Source organism: Danio rerio, chromosome 6 (assembly GCF_052040795.2).
Source record: "Danio rerio strain M-AB ecotype USA chromosome 6, GRCz13ab, whole genome shotgun sequence".
Classification (NCBI taxonomy): domain Eukaryota; kingdom Metazoa; phylum Chordata; class Actinopteri; order Cypriniformes; family Danionidae; genus Danio; species Danio rerio.
Window position 1 is genome coordinate 46,795,001 of NC_141026.1, and position 16,899 is coordinate 46,811,899.

The 16,899-nt window shown below is 33.0% G+C and overlaps 2 protein-coding genes across 7 annotated transcripts in view; one reads left to right on the forward strand and one right to left on the reverse strand.

Moving 5' to 3' along the window:
* Positions 1-16,899, forward strand: part of LOC147836458 (uncharacterized) — a 455,522-nt gene that overhangs the window by 301,271 nt on the left and 137,352 nt on the right. The gene's annotated exons all lie outside the window — the stretch shown is intronic.
* Positions 1-16,899, reverse strand: part of cntn3b (contactin 3b) — a 136,656-nt gene that overhangs the window by 85,514 nt on the left and 34,243 nt on the right. For both annotated transcript variants that reach the window (XR_015494061.1, XM_087257904.1), the window contains exons 4-5: positions 10,900-11,075; positions 601-696 (exon numbers count right to left, since the gene is read on the reverse strand). Coding sequence is in view for 1 of the 2 variants with exons in the window: in XM_087257904.1 (XP_087114030.1) it covers positions 601-696; positions 10,900-11,075 (272 nt within the window). In the remaining variant the exon portion in view is untranslated. The remainder of the gene's footprint in view (positions 1-600; positions 697-10,899; positions 11,076-16,899) is intronic.

The following is a 16,899-nucleotide window of genomic DNA, read 5'->3' on the forward strand; positions in this document are numbered from 1 at the left end:
TAACTTGCCTAATTACCCTAACCTTAACCTAATTAGCCTAGTTAAACCTTTAAGCATCACTTTAAGCTGAATAGAAGTTTCTTGAAAAATATCTAGTCTAATATTATTTACTGACATCATGACAAAGATAAAATAAATCAGTTATTAGAAACGAGTTATAAAAACTATTATGTTTAGAAATGTGTCGAAAAAATATTCCCTCCGTTAAAACAGAAATTGAGGAAAAAAATAAACGGGGGCTAATAATTCTGAGTTCAACTGTGTATCTGTATGTATATATATATATATATATATATATATATATATATATATATATATATATATATATATATATATATATATATATATATATATATATATATATATATATATATATATCATAAAACATAACCTAACTGAAAAATAAAAGTATAAACTACAATAAATAGTGCTAAAATAACCCTGAAGCATAATTAAAAGGAAAAGCAGTGCCATTGCAGAGGAAGAGCATTTTGATGAAACATTATGAAGACAAATGTTTTCCTCTGACTAACCAATGAATCACTCGCAATAAGACAAATTGTTCAAAACCCTTTAAATAGTGAAGCGCACACGACTTACCTCCAGAATGTAAAGGTGTGCCACATAACAATACAACACCTTGGCCTTCCCTCACATTGACAGCACTTCTCGTCTGCGTTTTGAAGTTCTCCAGATCTGTAACAGATTAATTATGAAATGGATTTCTATGAGGCAATTATTTGGCAAGCATAATGTCATTTCAGAGGAAAAACAAACTCATTTTGAAGCAGTAAATATTTGAGAAAGCTTAAAGAAATGTCTAAAACACAGAGTGGGTGTCTAACAAAGAAAGGCTATACGGAAAAAAAAGGGATGCTAACATCGCCTCCACCTACCAGCAGTAAACCGCATCATTACCAGAGATATCTTAATCTCACCCACTGAGCCTGTAGCCTCCCTGTCAATACATGTCCACACGATTCATCCTCACAAATTAACAGGAGGAGAGGAAGTTGGCAGTCGGCTCGCATACCTGGCATGATAAAAACCTTCTCCTTGTTTCGTGACAGAGAAGGCCTTCAGTAACTGTGGCCTGCTGTGCCAATTCCACACCCTTAAGCAAACAAGCCAAGAGCCCACCACTAACAATATAGAGTCAATGTGACCGATAAGACAAATTACAGAGCCAGGGAAACGAAAGAAGCAGAAGAAAACATCAGGATTAGAGAGAGATGGTGGAAAACAGTGGGAAAGATTAATGAGAGATTCCCCGCTGACCGAAAAGAAAGTCCCACACAGGCGGGTCATACTGAGCCGTGGTGGAAGTGGAAAGAGAAGGACTTGCTTGGCTCACAGTAACAGGATGAATGGCTTAAGAGCCAGAGCTGCAGAGCCACGGATGCTGATTTATGGTCTTTTGTGTTTAAATCTATAGGGTTGGACTCGTGTAAAGCATGCAGGCTGTGTGGTAGGACTTCGCAGCGAATGGTTGTCTTCATTAATGGAAGATATTCATGTCTGTGCATGAAGGTCGCAGTGTGGAGTGTTAATGGGTTCATTTACATAACTCCTGTTGATTCTTTCTGCGGATGAGATGATCCAACATCCAGGTTCTGTACATCAAACACTTGATACTACTCGCCGTTTTTTTTTTCATCATGAAAAGCGTGTACTTCAATTAAAAACTCAATTAATATAAATGGGAAACATTAAACTAAAATGAGTGGCTCAGAAAATAAATAGTAGAAGAAAATTTGAAAATCTAAATTATTAAGCAGTTTTTTTTATATTGAATGTAATAGAAAATTTCCATTATGAGATTCATTTATCAAATGGAAATGATTTGAGGTTGTTGAGATGTTCTGAGCATGGACATCGCTAGACCCCATTTACTGGGGCACAGTGTTCCAGTAAATGCTTTGAGATACAATTTACTTTATATGTAAGTGTATTTATTAAGAGTGGTAATCCCAGAATTAAGATGTTATTCTTGTTATCTGCAACCAAACCAACACTAGTGAAAGCAATGTAGTTTAATAAAACCACAAACTGAGCATGTGCACAAAAAAAAAAAGAAAAAAAACATACCCGCGCACCTCTTGTTCCTGCTTGACACTGAAACTGGTGTAACAGTCTTTTATGCAGATGTGCTGGCACGCAGTGAGTTTTGCAAGACGACAAAAGATAGTTTAAATAATAAAATGGTTATATTTTTTAAACTAACTATGTCTCCACATAGATTTGTTTGCATGAAGCAAAAAGGAGAGATGTTGAGTCAAGGAGGTAAATCTAAATAAACCTAATTCTCAGCCATGAGTTGGCTCTAAGACAACATGAAACAGATAATTCTATAAAACATGTTTTTTTGTGTTCCATAGAATTGTCTATAGAATTTCATTCTAATAAAATTTAAATTCATGCAAAATATTTCTTGTCTTAGCATCACTCCAATTGTGTCTTAAGATGGTTTTCAAGTTAGATTTAAGATTAATTTCTGTTATCTGCAGTATTTAGAATAATAATTGTTTTATATCAATATTACTGTTATTTATTTATATATTTCATCATATATATATAATTATATTTTATTTTTTCAAAGGAGGAGCTGTGCCCCAGTAAAGCTTTGTCTAGCAACGCCCCTGGTTCTAAGTAGTACTATATCGTTACTAAGTAAAGTGGTGTATTATGCTATGATGGTATAGGCATATTTATTTATTTTCACTCTCCAGTGCTGTTTTAATGCAATTTTACTGTAAAAATATTGCTGCTTTAAATGTTTAGACTTTTCTAGTCATCTTCACTTAAATTAGTCATAATTACTAAAAATAAAATAACTTTGTATAACTTAAAAAAAAAACTGATTAACTTCTTAAAATAAGTTAAAGCAACATAATTATTTGTTGTCTTCACTTTTAGTCATGGCGTTTTTGTAGTGTTTGACTATGACTACACTGTAATTTGTACAGTAGTTACTACAGTTTCAATACAAATTATTTATATATTTTTATTTCCATTTAAAATTGTAATAACATATTAGTAATTTTGCTGTTTTTGATATTTTATACACATTTTTGAAACATGATTTTTTTTCTCCAAAACTTGACTCCAACTTATTTATTATATAATTTTATAGATTATAATATTGGCTGAATGTATACTAGTCCAGTTAGTCAAAATTAGCCATTCTGAATGTTAACTGGATTTGAAAATAACCTTAGGTTTACCATCTTTGAAGCTCAAGGCAGAACATTAGTTTAATGTGTAGATTTGTGCTATATTTACATACACTCACCGGCCACTTTGTTAGGTACACATTAGGCTGTGGCGTTGACGCAATGCTAATTGGTACCATGCTTTTATGTTGTTGATGCCAAATTCTGACTCTACCGTCCAAATGTCGCAGCACAAATCAAGACTTATTAGAGCAAGCAACGCTTTCCCAATCTTCTATTGTACAATTTTGGTGAGCCTGTGCTTGTAGCCTCAGTTTAGTTTAGTTTAGTTTAAAATGGTCGTGCCCAACTGAGTCTGGTTCTCTCAAGGTTTTTTTTTCTTCACTCCCATCAGGTAAAGTTTTTTTTTTCCCTCTCCGCTGTCGCCACTGCCACTGCATGGTTCAGGATTGGTAGAGCTACGCATCGATGAATTGGCTCTTCAGTGTTTGAACTCTCAGTAATGAATAAATCACACTGAACTGAGCTAAACTGAACTGAACTGAACTTAAACACTAAAACCTGAACCACACTGTTCCAGTTACTGTGACCATTTATGTGAAGCTGCTTTGATACAATCTACATTGTAAAAGCACTATACAAATAAAGCTGAATTGAATTGAATTGAATTTAGTTTAGTTTAGTTTGAACTTTATTGTCCGTTCTGCTTGACACAGAAAGGAAATTTTTCTTCAACACTGGATTTAGGACAACAATTACAAACATACAACAACGACACAATAACACTTATCAACACAACAACATAAGTTAAAAGTTTAAAAACCAAATTAGCCCCATACACAATACTGCAAATTATACTTGGTAACCACCTCATTCACTACAAACATTGATCCGGTTTAGAACAACAACTGCCATTGGGATAAATGACTTTTTATAGGCATTTCTTCGTGCTTTAGGAATTCTAAACCTGCGTCCTGATGGTAGCAATTCAAATGCTGAGTGAAGGGGGTGTGTATTATCTTTAAAAATCACAACTGCTCTTTTTTCCATAAAAGAGTCAAATAAAATCTGCAATGAATGCTGTTTGTGACCAGTTATCTTATTTGCCTGATTGATAATTTGCGCTAATTTCTTTTTCTGTTTAAGTGTTGTGTTACCAAACCATGAAACAATATTATATGTGAGAACACTCTCTGTAAGTGATCTATATGCCAAGTTTAAAGTCTGTGTACTAACATTAAAACTTCTCAATTTGCGGAGGAGATAGAGGCGCTGACTTGCTTTCTTATAAACCGCCTCTACATTACTATTAAAATTCAATTTATTGTCAATAATTGTGCCTAAATACTTGAAATTTGAAACCTGCTCTACTATTTGTCCGTCTATGGTGACTGGTTTAAAGAGTCCAGTATCTACTCTTCTTGTTTTACTCCCCAGACATAACTCTTTTGTTTTCCCAATATTTAGGTTTAATAAACTTTTGCCAAACCAATCTATAATACTATCAATATATCTAAAATATAAAGAGCTATTCATTTCTTCCTGACAGGAAACCAATGCCAGATCATCAGCATATTTTATGAGTGTGAGATTGTCATCAATATTGCACTGCAGTTCATTAATATATATAGAAAATAAAAGAGGTGATAGTACACATCCCTGAGGTACCCCTATATTTAAAACAGAGCAGTCAGACATAGCATGATTAACACAGACACGTTGTGGTCGGTTTTTTAAAAACTCTCTGATCCATATAATCAACCAGTTACTTACTCCTAAATTATAAAGACGTTCTAAAAGAAGATTAGGTTGAACAGTATTAAAAGCAGCTGAGAAATCCATAAAAAGTATTATAACATACGTATTTGGCCTATCTAGATGATGTTGAACTTTGTTCAAAAGAGTAAGAGAGGCATCCACAGTGCTCCTGTTGGCCCTATAAGCAAACTGTTCTTAGTTGACAGGAGTGGCACCCGGTGTGGTCTTCAGCCGCTGTAGCCCATCCGCCTTAAGGTTTGACCTGTTGTGCATTCAGAGATGCTCTTCTGCATACCTCGGTTGTAACGAGTGGTAATTAAAGTTACTGTTGCCTTTCTATCAACTCAAACCAGTCTGGCCATTCTCCTCTGACCTCTGGCATCAACAAGGCATTTGTGCCCATAGAACTGCTCACTAGAAATTTTCTTTTTTTCGGACCATTCTCTGACCATTCAAGAAATGGTTGTGTGTGAAAATTCCAGTAGTTCAGCAGTTTCTAAAATACTCAGACCAACCTGTCTGGCACCAACAACCACGCCACGTACAAAGTCACTTTAATCATCTTTCTACCCCATTCTGATGCTCTGTTTGAACTGCAGCACATCATCTTAACCATGTCTACATGCCTGATTAATGCAATAAAATAAGGCCATGTGATTGGCTGATTAGAAATTTGCGTTAACGAGCAGTTGGACAGGTGTACCTAATAAAGTGGCCGGTTAGTGTACAGTATACTGTTCACTTAGCATTTACTGTGTAATCTAAAATAATTATGTAAATTAATCGACAGTACTGTATGCTCACTTTTAGGTGAACTATCCCTTAAATGCTCTGTGATCTTACATGAACAATTTTAATAATGTACATTAAAAAAATAATAAAATTCAAAATGCATTACTCTGTTTATTTATTTTATGTTAACAATGTAGTTTTTAATTAACTATAACTACCCTGACACTCAATCCACTGGTTAAATAAGTGAATAATCCCAACTGTTATAACTAGGCTTTGAATTCTAGGTCGCTTTGTGGGCGCCAGAGTTTGTCAGGTCACAAATCTGCTCTGCTGCTATTGCACCCTTGAGAAAGCTGCTCATTTCAGACTCGCCCCAGGAGAGGATTACCCCAGTACACAGCCAATAGAGAGCCACCATGGAATAAATCTCCAATGACAAATTTTACAGTTAAGCATGTATTTCAAATTGGCTTGCAAACGCAATGGGATGCAGTTTTCAGCAGCTGTCGAAAAGATAAGAAATGTCACGATGACATATTATCAAAGCCAGCGACATTATCATCCTATTAAAATCATAATTCCCCTTTGACTAACCAATGATCAATATAGGAAATAAATGTCAAGCAACTCCTGTTAACCAGTCCCCTGAAGTGAGATTCATTATCTCGTTGGTAAAGATAAGAATAGGTCTCTGAAGAGGGATGGGAGATGCTCTATGTATTTCTATGGTTGGATCAATATTTAGACGACATGAGTGCTAAGAGTCTTCACCTTCAGACAAATGAAGTCCAAGCATCTTTAGTAGACAGTAACTATCGCTGCATCCCAAATCACCTACTTATACCTTGTATAAAAGTATGTACTATTTTTGTGTATAAAATGTGCATGCTTTTGAGTGTGTAACAGAAGAGTATGTTAGCTTTAGGACAAAATTTATTTTATTTATTTATTTATTGTTTATTTATTTATACAGGAACAATGTACAACATGACATGTTGTGGTGGAGTTAGCTATAAAGCTAATATACACCTCAAAATCCCTGGGCATTAAGTTTTAATAGAATTAACAATATTAATTTAAATACAAAGTACAATACACTCTTACTGTACATACACACAATGCATCAGTGAATAAAATTAAATCAAATCAATGATTACATATCATTGCTTAAGCTCATCAATAATTTACTGATCTGTTGCATTGTTACATGCCCTCTAAATCAGTGTTTCCCAACCTTGTTCCTGAAGGCACACCAACAGTACACATTATCAACTTCTTCTTAATCAAATACACCTGAAGAGACTCTAAAATCCTAAATTAATAAATCAAATAAGGGAGACATCCAAAATATGTACTGTTGGTGTGCATCCAGGAACAGGGTTGGAAAACGCTGCTCTAAATCATCGTGTGACTTTGTTCACATTTTGTTTTTCTATATTAGAGTCTATGTGAATGGAATTTACTGAAAATGGAATATTAAGTAGGGATGGGGTTTTCTTTTTGCGCATCATTCCCTCCTATTAATCTAATGATAAAAGGGACATGGTTAAGTATATTGTTGACTTTTAACTTGACTTTTGTTAGACTTTGATTGTAGAACATCAAAACAATAAAAATAAAAAAATACAAAATTCAGTGGATTAACTTGCACAAATTATTAATTCACCTAAAGAATAACAATGTGCTGTAGCAAAATAAAGATAGTAAGTTTTGGTTTCACACAAACTTTAAACATCCTACCATATTGATGATGTGGCAGCATATTAATCTGACTTTCGTGGGTGTTTCATGCAGAAAAAAAATCTCTTCAGATGTTTGCCTAATTATGCATTTAGAAGTTAACGACCAAACACATCTTTATAAAAGTTCACATAGCTGTTGCATATGAAATATAATGCTAGAAAATAATAAGGTAACACTTTATTTTGATGGTCCCTATTGCACATTTTGTTGACTTAAATGTTGCGTTGCAACTACATGCCAATTGCTTCTCATTTGAGTATTAGTAGACTGTCTGCTTAATATCTGCTGATACTGCTCCTTCAACAGACATTAAACTGACTTTTGCAAGTACATGTCAACTTACACTAACCCTAACCCTAACATTCTACTTATAATATAATGAGAATTGGTTGGCATGTAGATGCAATGTAACTTAAAATTAATTGACAATAATTCAAACATCTTTACTTAAGTCTGCCCGCTTAACAGTCAGAGCTCTATTTTAACAATCTAGGCGCAAAGTCTAAAGCACATGAATCCACTTTTGCTATTTTAAGGATGGAAAAATATAGTTTGCGCCCTGGCACATGGTCTAACAGGGTTGTGATTATTCTATTAACAAGTTGGGTGTGTTTTGAGTATAACCTGCATCAAACCAATCAGAGCATCATCTCCGGTTCCTTTTAAGAGTCAGTTGCGTCACATCATGGCGCATTTGCAGACCATCTGCAGCACGAGGATAAAGAACGAGCCTCCTCCATTCGGCCTCTTTATTTTCTCTTTACTTTTACTCCTTACTCCTTTACTGTCGTTGAGTAAGGAAACGGTGTTGTGCGCACTCCACTGAAGACATCCATTAGCCTACATATTTATTTTTGTTTGTAAAGCGCAAAGATTTGTTTCAAAACTATTTCTAAATTCAGTTCTAATTTACAGAAAACAGATAAATGAACAATTATAACAAAGTGTGGTCAAAAAATTGTATATCCAAACACACATCTTATTCTTTTGCCCCATATGGTGATGTATACAGTACGTCATCAAAATCCGACAGGTGGACAAATCTAAACTTTTTTTTTTTTATTATTAAAACAAATATAAATATCCATATAATAAATAATGCTGCTAATAACAACATTATACAAATTCAAAAAATCCACCTGACAAGAATGCATGTATAATACTTTAAAACATTAAAAATCACTTATTTTTGTTGAAAAAGATTTAGTTTTTATTAGTTTAATTAGTTTATTAGTTTTATTTTTAAGTAAGATTTTATTCTGATATCTGTACTTTTTCCAAGTGCTTGATTTGTATATTTTGTCCACCAATCTCATCTCAAACAAACCCTCTCTGTTCTTTGAAATGGCTTCAGATTTTTTTCTTTTTTATGCACATGCATGAGGACAGCATTTGAAACCATCCGCACAGAGGCCAGGTGGCTAGAATGGCTTTTCTCATACTTGGCGGTTTACGTTGTGGGTATTAATATGGCGAGTCAATAGGCAGCGCACAAAGATGCTGCTGAAGCTGGTGACTAATGAGAGTGAGTGATGGAGTTTGAAGTCGATGAAATGGTGCTTCACCCTGTGAAATTGTCACATTTGACAGCTCGTTTGATTGCTCTTTCTTCAGCAATGCCATGTGAATACCAAATACCATCACCAGTGCCTTTACTATATTGCTTATGTACAGCCAAACGCTCCTCCTGTTGGGTAATCCTGTCTTAAAACTCAACGATTACTATACTAGACACTATGGTATTTCAGTATCATTGAGAATCGATTTTAGTTTTTATTTAATATAAAAAAACTGCATTTTTATTTGTATGCATTTTTCTTCGTATTTTTAGTTAAAAGTTTTCTAATTTAAAAAATAAATTGTTTTGTAGTTTTTTTGTGTAATTAAAAAATTTAAAACTGTCATTTGTGAATAATCATAAATTAAATGACAAAATAACTGTACATTTATTTATTCTCTTTCCGGCTTAGTTCCTTTATTAATCCACAGAGGAATGAACTGCCAACTTATCCAGTACATGTTTTACGTAATGGATGCCCCACCAACTGCAACTCAACACTGGGAAACATCCATACACTCACAGATACATTCGAACACATACACTACAGCCAATTTAGCTTATTCAATTCACCTATAGCGCATGTCTTAGGACTGTGGGGGGAAACCAGAGCACCCAGAGGAAAGCCACACAAACACGGAGAAAACATGCAAACAGTGCCACCATGATGCACCAAAGTAACTATACAATTAAACAGATTTAATTCAAAGAAAATTTCAAAGAAATATGAATTATTTTATTAAAAATAATAAAAACGGAATAGACAGAAAGAATAATGAAGGGGAAAAAGCTCAATGTTACTATACTGGAGAGAGTGACATTTCAGGATCAGAATCTGTTATATTTTTTTTATTAAATATTTAATAGTAATAAAAAAATACATTTTTATTTGCATATTTTCCTCTTCCTTTCTAAATTTAGTTAAACAAGTAGTAACTTTGTTGTGTTTTTTGTGATTTTTGTTTGTTGTTTTTTATAATTGTCTATTTTCTTAAAAAAAAAAAATAACTAAATAACTATATTTTAGGCAGTCATATAAAATATAACAAAAGTAATCATATATTTAAACTAATTTAATACACCTTAATCGTATAAAAAAATTAATTATTTTACAAAAAATGGAGTAGACAGAAATAATAAAGAAAAAAAATGTCAGTATCAAGAAACTTTTAGTTTTAAATTCATATTTTAAATGAATTATTTTATTATATTTTTGATTAGTTTGATTCCTAATTGCAGCATATAAAGTTATACACTGTATAGTTTATATATTTTAAACTGTGTAGATTATATACTTTTATCTTGGAATTTGCTTAAAATGTTTGCTAAATGTTTTGGTGACAAATAAAGCAATACATTTTTATTAGCTTAGCAAAACCAAGTAAATAAATGCAGACACCAAGATGGGAAGTCTCATCTTTGATACTCATAAATGACATATCTTTAAGACATCCAGTTAACGTCATAATTATTATCCCTGCTGTATATGTTTTCACCAATTTCCATTTAACGGAAAGAAGATTTCTTTATCACATTTCTAAACATAATAGTTTTAATAAATCCTTACTAATAACTGATTTATTTTATCTTTACCATGATGATGGTACATCATATTTTACTAAATATTTTTTCAAGATACTAGTATTCAACTTAAAGTGCAATTAAAAAATAAATAAATAAAAATAAATAAATATATATATATATATATATATATATATATATATATATATATATATATATATATATATATATATATATATATATATATATATATATATATATATATATATATATATATATATATGTGATAGAAAATAAAGTAAAAATCCCTTGCTCTCTTCAACATAATTTGGGAAATATTTGAAAAAGAAAGAAATCACATTAGGGCTAATGATTTTCTTCAACTCAACATACAGTAACTTTGTAACTTACATGCAAACTGTAGCGTAGCTCTCTGGCTGAGAATGGTTCCCCGGGTGTTGAAGGCAGTGCACTGGTAGACCCCGCTGTCTTGGTCCCGATCCAGGCCGGTAATGATCAGGTTACCTCCAGACAGGCGACGCCTCTCGTCACCACCGAGATCAATGAGCGTCCCGTTTAGAGACCATCTGGAGAGATGCAAACACAATCAGCAGTGTGGTCTCCAGAGAAGCCAACTCACCAATATTCATCACATGCATCGATCTGATGCAGCCTGCTTCATTATACAGCCAGATTCAGCATGAAACAAAGCTCATTGCTGACATTTGTTTTCCTCCTTTTGTTCTTCTGCAGTTCAGTCTGACTAACAACTGATGAAAGCCAACAATACAGCGCTCAGGAATCTGAAATAGTATCCAGTTGGTTACTGACCTTGAAGATATGTTTAGTAGGTTGAACACATTAGTGTATTACACTTAATGGAAACAACAATAAAAGAACAAATGAAGATTAATAATAATAATAATAATAATAGTAACAATAATAATAATAATTATTATTATTATTATTATTATTATTATTATTATTATTATTAATATTATAATAACAATAATAAAATTTTAAATGGTCATATAATAAATTTGAGAAATTAATTATACAACTAAACTTATTTTACTTCAACCTATTCATGTTTAAAAGAAATGTTAATTATTTCATCAGCACAAATACAAATGGAATATTTCAGAATGATTTAATAATGTTCAAACACAAACATTTTACTCAAAATATGACATATATTGCCAAATCTAAGGTCATCACAGGCCAGTTTTGGTCTGCAGACTTTGAGTTGCTCATCTCTGTTCTAATGTAATAACAGTTCAACGCAATTTAATTTATTTTACAGTTTTAGGGGTCCAAATACTGGATGTGGCATGGATGACAATGTATTTATATATATTAGACCAAGAACTTGACTTATGTGAAATTACATCTATATCTAAATATGCAACTACAAACTAAACCAAAATAATTACCCCACTTTAATATTCAATAAATAACTCATCATAATATTAAATGTGAGCACTGTTTCCCTGCAACGATATGAGAACATTTAAATGGATGTTTGTTTCTCACTTGTGTCGTCACATTGGTCCTGGTCTTTACATTTTTTTATGTTGCTAAGCATAGTGAACAGTTACCGAATGGCAGTGCCAGTGTGTGTACTCTCATAGAAAACAATGTTTGAAATTCTAAGAGATTTGAAGCTGCGCTCCGAGTCTGAGATGCCCACAAATATGAAAATTGGGTCTTAAAGTGGGACTTACAATAAAGTGGGATGCATAGAGTAATTTTGCATACTTCCTGTCGATAGCAACTTTTTAAGTACCCCATACAGGGGAATTGGAGACCCCATGTAGGCATGGGCCAGTATACAGTAAGTGATTTGTGTTGGTGCAACAAAAAGGAATAGTGTGGAACCCAGCATTTCTTACACTGTCAAATGTGATAAGTTACTTAAAGCGAGTAAACCAATTTGTCACCTTAAAATTATAAGGTTCTATCTGACATTTTGGTCAAAATTGAGTTATTGACATACTCTTATTAAATGACAACTTATTTACATTATGGGATGTTTTTTGTACAAGTTGTTTACATTTTAAGATTTTTATTTAAAAAACAAATGTTACACATATACTGTTTGCTATGGAATGCAAAAACTTTAAAGCTCATAATCTTAAAATCATTCAGAACGCAGATATAATCTTATAATTCCAAGGTGACGAATTCCCATTAAAGCAAGAAGTTGACTTCACAAAAGTAATGTAAATAAACCCAATGTAACTTGGAACTGTTAGGCTGACTTTATTTTCATAATTATGCTTATTGTACTTACTTTTTTAAAGTCAACTAATTCTTTTTTTAAAGTGCCAGACTATTTTAGCACGTCTATTTTCAAATAATTACTGTAATTATTACAATATTGCATATTTGGTGCTCCATTAATTCTATAAAATCTACAATTATTACCTGTATTGAATTTAGAAGACACATTTGAGTCTGGAAGAGTAGATTTATTTTACTTACTGTCATTTTGTTGAGAAAAAAAAAAAAATATATATATATATATATATATATATATATATATATATATATATATATATATATATATATATATATATATATATATATATGTATATATATATATATATATATATATAATAAATGTGTATTTAAAAAAAAAGTGATTAGTTTACTTTTATTTTTTTTAAGTAAGTATGATTTGCTTAATAATAAAAGTCAACTTAACAGTTCCAAGTTACAATGGGTTTACTTACATTATTTTTTGTAAAGGCAACTTGTTTCTTTTTAGGCAATTGGTTTTCTCGCTTTATATAACTAATCTCTTTTTACAGTGTACAGTGTACATTATTCATTCCAAAAAAATTATGTTTGCTCATTGTTTAAACTACTTATTTAAAATAAGATGATCCCTCGGTTCCAGCTCGTATCTCAGCCTGTCTGTTGGATATTTCACACTGGATGAAAGATCATCATCTTCAGCTGAACCTCGCAAAAACGGAAATGCTTGTAGTTTCTGCCAACCCGACTCTACACCATAACTTTTCAATCCAGATGGATGGGGCAACCATTACTGCATCCAAAATGGTGAAAAGCCTTGGAGTAACGATTGATGACCAACTAAACTTCTCTGACCACATTTCTAGAACTGCTCGATCGTGCAGATTTGCACTCTATAACATCAGAAAGATCCGACCCTTCTTATCTGAACATGCAGCTCAACTCCTTGTTCAAGCTCTTGTTCTCTCCAAACTGGATTACTGCAACTCTCTACTAGCTGGGCTTCCAGCTAACTCTATCAAGCCTCTTCAACTGCTCCAGAATGCAGCAGCACGAGTTGTCTTCAATGAACCTAAACGAGCACATGTCACTCCGCTGCTAGTCCGTTTGCACTGGCTGCCAGTTGCTGCTCGCATCAAATTCAAAACTCTGATGTTTGCCTACAAAGTGACTTCTGGCCTAGCACCTTCTTATCTGCACTCACTTCTGCAGATCTATGTGCCCTCCAGAAACTTGCGTTCTGTGAATGAACGTCGCCTCGTGGTTCCATCCCAAAGAGGGAAAAAATCACTTTCGCGAACGCTCACGCTCAATCTGCCCAGTTGGTGGAATGAACTCCCTAACTGCATCAGAACAGCAGAGTCACTCGCTATTTTCAAGAAACGACTAAAAACTCAACTATTTAGTCTCCACTTCACTCCCTAATCTGCAATTGCCTCTTTGAATATCACACTAACTGTACCAAAAAAAAAAAAAAAAAAAAAAAAACTACTAATACTTCCCTTCTTAGACTTTACAGACCTGAAACTTGCCTTTAGTACTTATTCATTGTTGCTCTTAGTTGTGTAAATTGCTTCCTTGTCCTCATTTGTAAGTCGCTTTGGATAAAGGCGTCTGCTAAATGACTAAATGTAAATGTAAATGTAAGATGAAACAACACAATTTTTAAATTGTGTAAAACTTAAATGTTTTACATTTTGTCCACTTGAATTTGTAAATAAACTAACATGTATATTTCATTCCTTCATGTTGTCCCAACACAAATCGATTGTGTGGAACCCAGCATTTTTTATATTCTTCCACCGGTGTGAAAAACTAACAAGTGGGCTGGACAATGCGCTTTTTAAAAGCAACTATAGACATACAACAAAGGGCAGATCTACTGCAGCTCTCCGAAGCCCATTTCTGCTGCATTATTTATTGATCTCAGTGTGGCAGTCGAGTTAATCTGACTCCTTTATACATCATTTGTGAGTCTAATATCATAGCCGCTATATTTGATATCATTTACCGTGACATTCGGCCTGCAGGCTTACACAGTTGATTATACTGCGAGTCTGCTTGTAAATACAGACAATGTTTGCATTTGCACAAAGCAGTCAAGTATTATATTATGACATCAAGCTAATCTAGTTTTCTAATACACTTTAGATAGCGTGATAAATCTCCAAAGCTCCTGCATCCCACATACTGTGGATAAAACGAATGAAAGAACCAGTATATTATCCTGAAAGGATCTAATATCGTCTGTGTTGATACACAAATGCCCGCGCAAAATAATGTTGTCATCTCAATGCAGATCAGTGTTTTTCAAATAGTCTACACGACTCAGATAATAATAAGACTCCTAAATAATAAGAGCTACTCTAAGTTTTATTCAAATTAAATGTTCGCATATGAGACATTGAGAAATTAAGCCACCATAAAACATTTCAATTAATATGTATTATTTTCTTTCGATAAGGGATGCTGTAAGTCATTTTTCTGGTATATACAAACTTATATGTGGATAAATTAGGAGACTACTTGGGAATTCGTGTTCTCTATACTTGATTTATAAGGTGGGTTTGAGAAAAATAGTTTTTTTTATTACATAAGGGTCTGATTTTTTACTGATTTTTTCAGAAAATGACAGTTGGTCAAAATGTATTTCTTGTGATATAAAATCAGGGTTATTTCATCGAATAAGGATTTCTTTTTTCTTCTGAAGTATGGTATTAACATTTCATTATTTGCTCACCTTTAAGTAGTTCCAAACCTTCTGTTGAACAAGAAAAAAGCACCTCCGTGTTTTCTACATTTGTTTGCTAAGATGTTTAAATATTTAATATTTTTATATTTTGTTCTGTTTTCTATAGCTCAATTCTTCATATGTTAAATATTTTATATTTGGTCTTATTTTCTATAGCTATAACTTCTATTTCTATGTCTAAAATTGGCTTTTTAACTTTATTACACTCAATAATTTAGATTCCTATCGCTATTATTATTATTTTAAGGGCAAAGACGTTTGTATAAGCATTTCGCTGCATATTGTACTGTGTATGACTGTCATGTGAGGATGCTGACAATGGATTTATGGATCCAAGTGCAGTTTATTAAAGAGTAGCCATGCGGGCAATGGTCAAAAACAGGGACAAACAAGATCATGTAATTCAAAGCGTAGTCAGAAGTAGGTGAATGGTTTAGACAACAGAAACAATAAACTAAGCAAAGGGCCAAATCATGGCAAGCCAAACAAGCGAAACCGCTATGTAATGCTACACAGGGTAAAACAGACTCAGCAATGCACATGTAAAAGTGCAGTTTATAAATAGTCCATGAAATTAGTGAAGGTGGATGTGTGTGTGTGTGTGTGTGTGTGTGTGTGTGTGTGTGTGTGTCAATGTCTGAAACTTTGTCAGCTGCGGCAGGAGTTGTTGAGTGCGAAGGGTTCTGGGAGTTGTAGTTCAGTTCAGTGGCTGAATTGTAGTTCTCCAGCAATCTGCAAGCATTGGATCGCTGGTGATCGTGAGAATGACTGTGTATTTGACAAATTTAAATTTGAAGTTTAAATGTGAGAAAGATTAAATTTATGTTGGTAACCAAACATCTGATTGTGCTTGAGGATTAACAATAGAATTTTCAATTTTGGGTGATAATAATAATAATTCCTATATGAAACCATTTAAGAGTTATTATTCTTGGCTATAACCTTAGCTATTCTGTACTTGACTGCTTGTTTGAATATGTATTAGTTTATTCAGTTTAGTCTATAGGGTATTGAATGGAGCTCTCAGAGGGGAGCTACTGTACTCCAGATGAATCAATAGGCTTAGAATAATATGGAAATAGCAGTTATTGATTTCTAACACATGCAGCGAGGTGCTGTCTGAGTATTTAGGCTCAATTTCCATGATGACAAAAAATGTCATGCCAGTAATAAATAGATCATGCATTTTGTTAATGTTTTATTCCCAATTCCTTTTATTTTGTGGAAGCATCAACAGATCTTTTCTTAGATTCAGTCAACACCTGAGTAAAATTGACCAACCAAAGAAAAGAAAATGATAAATAAAAAGTTGTATGTCTTGTTAATTTTCTAACCATCAGGTAATTAGTATTTTTAACCTTAACATGTGGATTGTTTTTAAAAAAAAGGCTGTTTAAAGG